The 11,412-nt window shown below is 38.6% G+C and overlaps 1 protein-coding gene across 2 annotated transcripts; it reads right to left on the bottom strand.

The window, feature by feature from the left end:
• Positions 1 to 382: 382 nt before the first annotated feature.
• LOC139953290 (transmembrane protein 145-like) lies at positions 383 to 10,700 on the bottom strand. 2 transcript variants are annotated; one of them, XM_071952770.1, is made up of 15 exons: positions 10,475 to 10,700; positions 9,887 to 9,964; positions 9,394 to 9,474; positions 8,900 to 8,998; positions 8,235 to 8,409; positions 7,616 to 7,687; positions 6,788 to 6,937; positions 6,157 to 6,235; positions 5,498 to 5,667; positions 4,896 to 5,052; positions 4,390 to 4,510; positions 3,619 to 3,747; positions 3,046 to 3,168; positions 2,499 to 2,567; positions 383 to 2,168 (listed from the first exon to the last, which is right to left on the bottom strand). In XM_071952770.1, exons 1-15 carry the CDS (start codon positions 10,574 to 10,576, stop codon positions 1,935 to 1,937), a joined length of 1,839 nt encoding a protein of 612 aa, XP_071808871.1. In that variant the 5' UTR covers positions 10,577 to 10,700; the 3' UTR covers positions 383 to 1,934. The 2 variants fall into 2 exon arrangements, with proteins under 2 accessions (XP_071808871.1, XP_071808872.1); XM_071952771.1 differs by having other exon boundaries at positions 383 to 2,165.
• Positions 10,701 to 11,412: the final 712 nt, after the last annotated feature.

Below are 11,412 nucleotides of genomic sequence, written 5' to 3'. Positions count from 1 at the left end.
CACGAACTAACACGGTCGGCCATTTATGGGAGTCAAAAATTTGACTCCCATAAATGGCCGACCGTGTTAGTCGACGAGGTAAAAGGAAAACCGTGCAATTTTGAGTGATACTTGTGTGGATCATTATATTCTACTTTTAAAACGTCTTTCTAACCATATGCATTTCATAACAAACGGTTTCAAACGCTTTTAAAAGACCAACTCGACCGATCCAAGGCAACGTGTTCCTTTAAATTGCATGTGCATTCTTCTTTTGAAAAAAAAGGGAAAAAAAGACGATTTTGCAACAGCCTGTCTGTGTGTCCAATTAAAATACCTCTCCCCCCCCCCCCTCTTCATTTTTTTATTTTATTTTATTCATTTATTTTTTTTTTTGGGGGGGGGGGGGGGACACACACCTAAAACAACAAAACAAAAATGCGTTAATAAATAAATCATCCTGTGTGATTAGCCAATGGTACTTAATAAACTTGATTTAAAGGTTGGCCAACTATAGTTGTTGAAATAGCAGATGCAGTGGCTATGAAGGGCAGAGGAAATTACTAAATTAAACAGTAATAGAAACAGAAACACAGAGTGAGTTTTTATTTGTTTTTTTATTTATTTATTCAGCAAGACTGCAAACTGACATTTCATTTTGATATATACACATGGAAAGTTTCTTTTTTGTTATTCTTTTAAAAGTGGCTTTGTGAATCCAGGCATGAAATATTTATGGCATCATATCTCGACTGTAGAATCGTATACAAACATTTCTTCATTTAAACGTTTATTTTATTTTGTTTTGAATTCCGTCAGTCCAATAATACTATTTACATTTCTCTTGTTAAAATTAAAGTGAGTGCTTTAAACAACATTAAATTTATCTCATTTTGTTTTGAAATTCCTCTGTCCCATAATAGTAGTATTTAATATTGTTAAAATTTAATTCATTGTTTCAAAAACAACAATAACACTCATCTCAACAATCCTATCAAATGAGAAATTGCAAGCTGTTTTGTAGCCACTTTGTGAAATTGCCAGTTTCTATTCCAAACTTGCTTTTTTTTTTAATGCCATTTTTGACTTATTTATGACTTGTAAATATTTCCTTCATTGTTTAAGATATTTTAAAACAATTTCTGACCCTACATCAACCTGAGAATTGCTCGTCCGATCAATGTTTCTTTATGAATTTGGAAAAAAGGATGTGGTTATATTTCCTTTATTCTTAAAACTTCTTCCCCAAATCCCAGTCGGAAAAACATTTCTTCACATCTTTCCATTTAAAATTATTTTAATTTGAGGAAGTTTTTTTTTGTTTTTTTCCCCCTTTCTTTTTGATAAAAGGGTATGTGTTTATATTTCCTTCATTCTTAGAACTTCCTCCCCAAATGCCAGTCAGAAAAACAGTTAATTGTTTCCATTTAAAACCGATATATAATTTAAGTTCAAGTTTTCCTGAAATCAGCCCAATGAATGTTTTTGTAATAAATAAATTGAATATTTCCCTCGGTCTTGCACGAACTATCTTACAAACCTGCCAGAAGACTTTCTAACCTCCTTCCAAAACACACCACTATCTCATTTGAATTGTTAGATAATTTTGCAGGTGCTTATGAATTGTTATCTTCCTTCGTTTCTGGATTTCACAATTCTTACAGTTTAATCCTAAGTTGAGTTGTCATGAGACATCGTTCTTTGTTCAGCAAATAAGATTGATTTACATTCAAGATTATTCTTATCTGTTTATAAAAATGAGCCCTTGGGTGGATTTCACAAAGAGTGAACACTAGTCTTATCTCGAGCTAGGACAAATTACTCGTCCGAGTTACTCGTCCTAAAGAAAACTAGGACTGGCCTCAAGTTTTTGCTATCTCCTAGGACTAGGACTAGTCCTAACCCCTTTGTGAAATCGGCCCCTGCGGTTGAAAGTGATCGGATTTTCGGTTATCCTAAAAGTCAGTCACGGTGAGATCATTGAGCGGGATCTCAACGAACTGTTCCTGGTCTGTGATGCGTCGTTTGTCCATCCACTGGTCCTGCGATGGCGGGGTACCGGGCACCACCTGCGAGGAAGACTTACGAGCTGTCAGATGGAAGGATGCTTTTCTACCCGGTGCCCTCTCACCCTTGGGAGGTGAAGCAGTTTGAGGAGGAGCAGAAGGAGGTTGATTGTTGTTTACCTTCTGAGACAAAATGATCAAAAAAATGCATGGTTAAAATTATGGAATGGATGTACCCAGGGTACTCCTAGAATTATAAAGTTCGTTCAGCGATTGCTTTACTACGTGGAGACGATAGCGGAACGAACCTCATAGTTCTAGGAGTATATACCAAGAGGTGCCAACAATCTTGCGATCAGGAAGATTTGGCAGCTCTGTGCACCATCTCATTGGTCAGATTATCCTCCCCCCCCCCCTCCCTCCACCAGGAAATAAATAAACTAATAAATAAATAACTGTTTTGTTATGTTTCAGTACACAACTTCTTGCTCCCCATCATCAAATTCTCATTACCTTTAAAGGTCCTGGTGATAACTCCCTTTCGACACAAAACACAGAGAGGTTGGGCCCAGCAGAGGCAGCCTGTGTGGTGAGAGAATGGTAGAGACATTTAAGCTGAAGCGATTATTTTGTTTTTCAAAGTAGACACAATAATCAACGGGAAATCTTTGCCAAAATATTTTCTTGAGTCGATGAAGTAAAAAATCTTGTACAGCACATACTATCGATCTAATTTAGATCTTTTGTTCTTGCCTTTGTTTTTGTAAGAAATGTTAACATCCTTCTGTAGACTTTGTGCTCCAAATTCTTTGTGGAATCTAACTCTCCCCTTTATTCCTCTATATATGGCAATGTTTTGCAAAATGAAAATGGCCTTGCCCTCTCAAAGGGGAAATTCCAGGCCTGCGAACTGTAGTACAGCAATATCTCCATCAAATCGAAACTTGACTTGTCGGTTCTTTTCACATTGACAATTGGGCCTTAAGAGATTACGTGAAGTAGGTGGAGTTCGCACTTTCATTGTTTTGACTTTAAAACTATTGATTGTTGAGACTTTTACCTGTGTCTGTTGGTATAGACTGTCACAAGGAGAAGAACTAGGAGGTGAGTGAGACACAGCTCGTAGTGTAGTCTGTATGAAGTTGTTGACTCGAGGTGCTCGTAGGCCAGATATGGTGTAAGGCTAAAGGTAACACGATTAATAAAACTCAATTAGGCTTGTGTGCTTCGGGTTTTTTTCAAAGGGCACCAAGACATTTCTCCTTGATAGAAGGCACCCTTTGAGGAAATTGTAAATTTCTACTTGAGCATTTTAAGGGCACCAAGGGCTTACGGAAGCATGGAATCAGCGCTTTACGTCTCCGTGCTTACGTCAAGCGTCTTTCATAGGTTACCTGTGAATACTTTGCTTGTGTGCATGCGTACGCAACGTTAACAGCATTCTTCGCTAACACAGCTGGAAAATCTGCGTTTGTACATTAAGCATAGAATGGTGATCAAAAGCGCAGAATTCTGTAGTAAGCGAGTCCAGAAATTAGGCCCAGGGTGTCTGATTTACCTCACTGAACTATTGGATACAAATTGATAAAAACCTGTAAGGCTCCCAAGATTTTGAAAAAACTTAACAACTTACTGGTGGTATGTCAACTTTTGGTGGCGGTGTCGTCACAAAGATGTTTGTGAGAGATCGAGTCAGAGGTTCACCAATGTATGGATTTGTGAAGTCCGCCTCGTTGCTATCGGTCATGAGCATTGCCCCAATCTAACAAAGAATTAATTACAGATTTTATTTAAAATGAGCAAAAGATGGTCACCCACATTGCAGTCAACTGAGGACCTACTGTTCACCTCCGTTTGTGATGGTCAGAAACCTCCCCCCCACCCCCCCCCCCCATGCTCTGACACCAGGTCTCAAAATAACTCGAGGCACCTACAGCAAATCCCACAGTGCCCTGTGCCGTCCTTTGCCAAGTACTAACACAAATTTACATTTTCCTCATAAAAAAGTGCCCATTGGTAGAGAAAAAATGTTTTTCTCCTTCAAGAATGAAGTTCAAGGCCCTATGATCAAACAACCCTGTGTTCTGACACCCCTATGTTCCTACACCCCTATGTACTTCATGTGTGTTTCTAAACCCATTTCAGTTCAAATGTGGCGATAAGTACACTCTTGCAATAACCCTCTCTTGCCTTATGCCAAAGATTTGGTACTTCTTGTAGAAGATTGGGCAAGTGCTGTTGCTGTGGGAGTGGTGCAGAGACGGAAGTTGGGCATAATGCTGGGAGTGGTGCAGAGACGGGATGTTTGTCTCCAATCACCATGGTTGCTCACATATGCTCGTACTATCTTAAATAAAGCTTTGACTAGTCTCTAACTTTCTGAAATCTTTACACTTCTTCTTACCTGATTGGTCTTGATGTGATACGGAAAATACTCGTTGGTTCGATCGGGACGAGTTAGAACCAGGAAGATCATGTGTCCAAGGAATACGGCCGACCAGTAAATGCCGTTGACAATCTTAGCCCTGTAAGCAGAATGGAAGACAATTAATTAGTTACATAGACATGTTAGGATGTATTCTAGGGTATAGGGGTAGAGTTACAACTGACCAATTGGGCACAATTTTATGAAGTTGCTAAGCATATATTGGGTGGTTAGCAGAAACAGGTAACCAGCCAGAATTAAGTGTAGATTTGTTTGCCATTACTCACCTCTTACTTGTTAAAAAGTTGCTAAGCACAATTTTTGGGAGCTTAGCAGAAATGGGTAACCAGCAAGAATTAAGTGTAGATTTGTTTTCCATTACTCACCTCTTACTTGTTAAAAAGTTGCTAAGCACAATTTTTGGGAGCTTAGCAGAAATGGGTAACCAGCAAGAATTAATTGTAGATTTGTTTGCCAATACTCACCTCTTATGTGTGGGTATGAACTCGTTGGCCACGCCAATCATGACGGGTTCAGCAACGAACCAAACGGCGAAGAAGAGCATGAACGGCACGTAGAATTTGAACTTTGATGCGAAATGCTTGATGGTGAAGAAAACACAGTAGTAAAGCCACACCACACCTGGAGAATAATAATATTAACAGTAACAATTAATAACTAAATCTTCATAGCGCATTTTTTACAATCAGTGTGCTTTACATTAGTGCCTTAGTCATTGGGCCTATAACATTCCTGCAATCTTTTTCAGCTCCTTTTGGGCGTAAACGTCAAGGGCTGCCGTTCCGCTCTGAGGGCTTTTTCATACACAATATCAACTTCTACTCTCACACGTACCCATTTACACCCCTGGGTGAAGAGAAGCAATTATAGTAAAGCATCTTGCTCAAGAACACAAGTGCCATGGATGACCAGGATTTGAACCCACACTCCAATAGAACTTGAATTCAATGCTCTAAACCACTTTGATGTTCTTTCCACCATGGATGCAAATACCTTTATAAGTCTTATTTGACATACAACTTTATTGGTTCCACAATTTCTGGTACAAACTTAGAATGAGACTTACCGATGCAGCGCAGTACAATCAGAGCCATGGCGGCCGGGCTGTCATAGATAAACATGACATCCCGGGGGTCAAAGTTCGACTGAGCATAGACATAAAGGAAGATGAACGTTCCTGCATAGAGGCATGTGAAGATGGCCAGCTTGATGCTGCCAGAGGTGCTTAAACGTCCTCTAAAGGAGGAAGTTATAGAAGAAATACATTTATAAGAAACTAAGAGAGGTCAATGTCTCGTTATGAGTAGTCTGAAAATAACTGGTAGTTAACGACTTGCAGCATTTCGATCAGGATGCTTTGATCTGATGGTCTAAGTTTCAAAATTTCAAATTTCCTACTAAAAATAAGAATGTCTCATAGAACACCCAGAGATGTGTCTTCTATTCCTATGCAGAACAATTTCATCGGAAATTATTACATTCTTAAACTCTAAAGTCGTTCTACTTGAAAAGTGGTCCGCCAACCAAATGCTAGTAAAGGACTCAGTGCGAAAGTCTCCTGGGTGATAACCATGGGATGAAAAAAGTCCCGAGGCCTCCCCAGGGCTGTATTCCACATGGATAAGGGATAGGCCCCCCTACAGTGTGAACATGGCTTTATTAGGTGACATCACATCCACAACCCCCCCCCCCCCCCCATCCCCCTCCCCCCTTACAGCTACCTACCTGGTGATTGTGTATCCTTTACCAACCAGCATCAGCATCAGAACAAAGAGAACATCACCCAAAGATGACACAATATGTCCTGACAAGACACAAACAGAGAAAATCATCTCAAGACTTATGTGGTTTGTTAATAATCACTCTTAAACTTAAAATGGCAATACAAACTTTTGGTTAGCAGAAGCTGTCATGTAGTAGGCCCTATAAAGAATTATGAGAAACATTTCACTTCAAAGTAATGTGGTTTGAAAAAAATATGTATTATTTTTTGCCCCCAAATTTGAATCTGAGAAGCTTGACTGTCAGTCACAATTTTTCAAACTTTCATAGATATGGCCTCTCAGTACTCTTGCCTTTTAAAAACCAAAGCATCAGGGCCCAATTTCATGGCTCTGCTTACCGTAAGCACAGAATCTGCGCGAGTTTAACAGCAAATTTTTGCTTCTGCGCGTGCGTACTCCACGCTACTAGCGCAGAAATTCGTTGCTTGCAGGTAATTAAGCTGGGAACTGTGATTGTTACCGCAGAATTCGGCGGTAAGCAGAGCCATGAAATTGGGCACATGTTATGTACAGCCTGCAATTTTGTTTAAGCATCAAAAGTGTTTGGATTTGTTTGTGATAAACACTCTTACCTGTGGTCTTCAGTCCAGGCATTTCAATGCCATCCCCAGCGAAGCACGCTAAGGCGATGATGATGAATATAAGTGCAATGAGCTGCATGCAGACAGACGCAAAGAAGAGCTGATAGGTAGAGTGCAACAGTCTCTGCTTGGCCAGTTGGACTGCAATCAAGAATTTTGTTTTTTAGGATCAGTAGGATTTGAAACTTTGGAAGGTAGGAGTATAATTAGGTAAGGTTTGCGGTAGCATCATGCTCCATGCAGAATACGCCCACCCTCATTCCACCAATCAAGGGTGTTCATTTTTATCGTTATCGTTTTCGTTCTCGTTCCTGTGTGACTTGGCCTTAAATCTCTTTTTAGTAGTGTTGGTTTTAAAAAGAAGCGAGTTGTCAACCGCTTTTCTTTCAGAACCATCACTTCTCATAAGAGACTAACACATGTCGCTATTATGGAAACCATGACCCCCACCTACTTACAATAGGATCATTTAATGCAAATTTCCAAATGAAAGACAATTAATCACAAACACTTTTTGTTTGGGGTGGGGGTACGTACATTTTGTAAAAAAAAGACTATACCAACTTTTTTAGAAATGTCAAATGACACAATTTAAAACATAACATTGGTGTCAAAGACAAGTATCTGCACTCTATGTTACCCTAAAATCTATAAAATCAGAATGGTTTCAAAGTGTTTCTAAATATAAAGTTTTGAATCACATGTTCAAATGGTAGGTTCCATTTACCAGTTAGCTTTAACAAAAAAAAATATTTTTCTCAGTAAACTTTTATTTCGTCTTTAGAAAAGAAAACAAATTGAAAACAAATAAAAACTTACATCTATAATAAACTCCCGTCAAAGCCATGAGGAAGTAGAGAATGGCAAAGGCGATACTGGTCTGCAAAGTGACTGTGATAATAGAGAGGGTATTAAATCAGGGACTTGTCGAACGAGTGACTGTGATAATAGAGTGGGTATTAAATCAGGGACTTGTCGAACGAGGCAACTTTTAAAAACATTTTAACTTGGAGGCAACCAACTGCAGTGCCAGCAGAAGGAACACTTTGATAGCACAAGAGTCATTCTTCAAATAGTCCCTAAGAAAAATATTTAAACATCTGCTTGGAGATTGCCTGGAACTGGTTGCCTGTAAATTGCCTCGTGTATGGGCCATGTTTACAGTGGGGCCAACATATGGCATCAGTGTGTTTTATGACATGTTATTCTGGTTTGTAGAGCAGCTCAAAACAATAGACAGAAAATGGATTTCTGTTATTTATCATAATTTGTGTCTTTATTTGGATCAAAACAAAAAAGACATGTACAACAAAGCAGGACATTATAATGAATACATTCATAAAGAATATCAAAGTTAGAAGACAATTTTATAAGGCAAGGTAATTAGAACAAAACCATTAAAGATGAAAAGAACAAAATAATAAGAAATTAAACTCACAACGCTCATCTGCGGAGAAATGTTTGTCGATGGGACGGTCTCCGTTCGTCATATTCAGTTTGTATTGCATGTAGATGCCTTGTCTAGGACTGATTCCATTGCAGTTGGCGATGTTGATAAACCACCAACGGGCCCGGGGTGCCACAAAGTGGCGCGTCCCGGTACAGACCAGCATCTGCCAGAAACCAAAGAAGATGTTAGTAGGTTTTTTTTCTGTATAAGTCACCGTGGTCCTTGACAATGTCCTGAGAACATTAAAAATATTTCCTCGGCCACAGAGAGATAGTAAACCCAACCTTACCACAGAGTGGGATACACTTCTATAAACTTCAAAATCAAACTGTCAAACATATGCTCTAGTACCCTTGGCCACAACTGGCACTAAAACCCAAACTCTGCTGATCAGAAACACCAGAGCTAGAGGTGCTCTTAACCTTTTGGCCATGACATGTCAATCCTTGCCCTTCCCAAGCTTAAAAGAAGTTACAAGTTGTGTAGATTGTGAAGACTGGAGATTTTGAAGCATAAAATGCTTTAAAGTGTTTCATATGGGCCAGTAGAGACTGGATTTAGTGTTGATCACCCATGTTTTACTGAAATACTGCAGGGGCTTGCTTGGGTGTGTGTTTTTAGAAACAGAAGCTGATCTGAGCAACATAACTCACCTGCCGGCCATCCTCCGTCTTGTTCTTACAGTTGTGAGTACTCAGAGTTGTCACAGCGTTGTAATTTGACGGAATCTGCTCAAGTTTCTCAACGCAAGTCTAGCAAAGAAAAACCTTAACACAATTTCACTAATTCATAATGCTATAAATCAAAGAACACTGCTTTGAAAATTTCTTTGGTAAGCGAAAAATGAGTGAGGCACCAGTTGCAACAGCGTAAAGTTTATAGAATTTTGGCTGGTAATTAGTAACAAGATTTGTCTGTACTGAGCAAGTTTGTATGCTTATTGATTATAAAATTTTGCCTTGTCATGTAATTGTAACTATGCTCACAGGTCAAAGTTCCAAAAGTTCAAAGTTCACCAGTCGAGTTTATGGAAGATGCAGTGCTTTTTCAATGAAGAACAAGGTTACATTGAGTTGTCAACTTCTTATTTGTTTTCACCTTTTGGTCAATTTGTTGTAATTTGAAGAAAGACATTTCAATAACTTACGAGTTTGTCTTGGTTGGCTCGTACATACGGCCACTGCGACTCAGCATCGTTGAAAAACAGAACTTGGTAACAACAATCCTCCTGTACCAAAAATGTTCAGAATTAGGATTTACTGAGAACTGAGAACACTCCAGCATTTTTTTTTCTCCAGACATATTTTCTTAATTTATTTGAAAATTGTATTGCACTCACTTCAAAAACTTACTTATTTTCTATATCATAGTCTTTTTCTCAATATTATTAAAAGGTAGAACTTTTCTTTCAAAAGTTTATCTAAAGTTTCAAAAAACTACATTAGCCTTAGTTTTTAATGCTTAGGCTTTTGTTTGTTAAGCATTATCCTAGTATTATGTGTACTAGTATTAAAGTTTTTTTTTCCAGTCCAATTAAATCGTTCACTCTAACTAAAAGGACAAAAGATGATTTATTTTCTTTTAACTGATACAAAAATATAACACAGAACTAAAACTAAATTTTTTTAATGGCCACTTACAGCGGGATACTTGTACTCATACCACAGTTGGCCAAGTTCATTCGGTTCGAACACAAAGCGCTCCAGGAATTCCATATCCTACAATACAAACAAAACAAAATGTAAGAAGGAAACTTTTTCAGTGTCTAGTGTCCTAGCTATTTTTTTTAAAGCAATGCAAAAATTACAATTTCTGTGAGTGGCTGATCAAGTGCTGAGCTGGCCTTCTATAAAACATAAAAATCTAATCTAATATAAATCTGCAGTAAACAGCATCCCCCCCCCCCACCTGTGTCAGTGAGTTTCTATTTAAATTTTACCGACGTCTACAATTTAATTACACAACCAGACAACCATGACTACACAGTCGACAATCGACATCAAAGAACTATCGGAAAAAAAACAGAAAAATAAATAAACCAACAGCGAAACAAATTGCCATTATCATCACTGAAAAGGTTTGGTCAAAGTTACTTGAAGCAAACTCAGGGAACCTCGTAAAACATTCAAAAGCTGTCAGCGTGCGTAGCGAAAAGAGGCTCGGGCGGAGAGCCAAATTACACGGCAGGCCGGAAAGGGCCGCACCCGCTCAGAAATAGCTGCACTCACCTTGCTCGTGTCAACCACTCCCTCGACGTACTTGCCGTCGATCACTGATGACGATGTTAACATCAGCACAAACGCTGTCATCAAAACAGCAACACCAGTCATCTTAGACGGTGTTCAGATATCACTTTATCCACAAAAATCCAAGAAATCGCAACAGAATTGCGAAAAATCACAAGAATTCTATCAGATCTTGACACAAAATACATGGGATCCGAACGTCCCAAAAGCAAGTTTGTTTCTGTTTTATGCAAATTACCTGGAAACTTTATCATTAATATTCATAAAGTGCGCCCTCTGTCGATAAGATTATTGTTTCGTCACCAAACGTCATAATGATATTCAACCAATAGTCTGTTCACGTCATAAAGTGAGCTGATTTGGAAATGACTTTTGCGTGGTTTCTATGTATGGCTTCTGTGTTATGTATCTTGAAACAAACAAAAGAAAAGAGCAATGGTCATTTTTCATGATGCAAACAAAACAATTTTGATAATGAGGATGTAATACGTTGTGCAGCAAAATGTAACTTTTTTTTAGAGAGAGAGGATTTTTTTTAGCGCTTGTATACGTGTGTGTGGCAGGAGATTTTTTTTGTGGCCCCCAAACCATACCCACCCCAGATATTATTTCGTCTGATAGTGATATGCCTACTGACAGTGGTGTCCTCTTTCGAATCCACATCCTTCAGCATGTTCAATTGCAACATGGGAACACACACATCGGATTAATTTAATCCCCTATACAATTTTTTTTAAGCCGATGGGATCCTCCCAAGTCCGATAGGAATGGAAGTACAGTTGTGGAGGCAGATGCATCAATCATAAACGCAAGCAAATCCTCACATAAATTGGTTAAAACTTAAAGAAGAAAAATATTATGGTGCATAAGTACACATAAAAATTAACACAGCTCAACAATTTTTGTTTGAACCCAAAAAT

The sequence above is a fragment of the Asterias amurensis genome, chromosome 21, assembly GCF_032118995.1.
Source record: "Asterias amurensis chromosome 21, ASM3211899v1".
Taxonomy (NCBI): domain Eukaryota; kingdom Metazoa; phylum Echinodermata; class Asteroidea; order Forcipulatida; family Asteriidae; genus Asterias; species Asterias amurensis.
The sequence above is the reverse complement of the archived record's forward strand: the minus strand, read 5'-3'. Positions and strand labels throughout refer to the sequence as shown.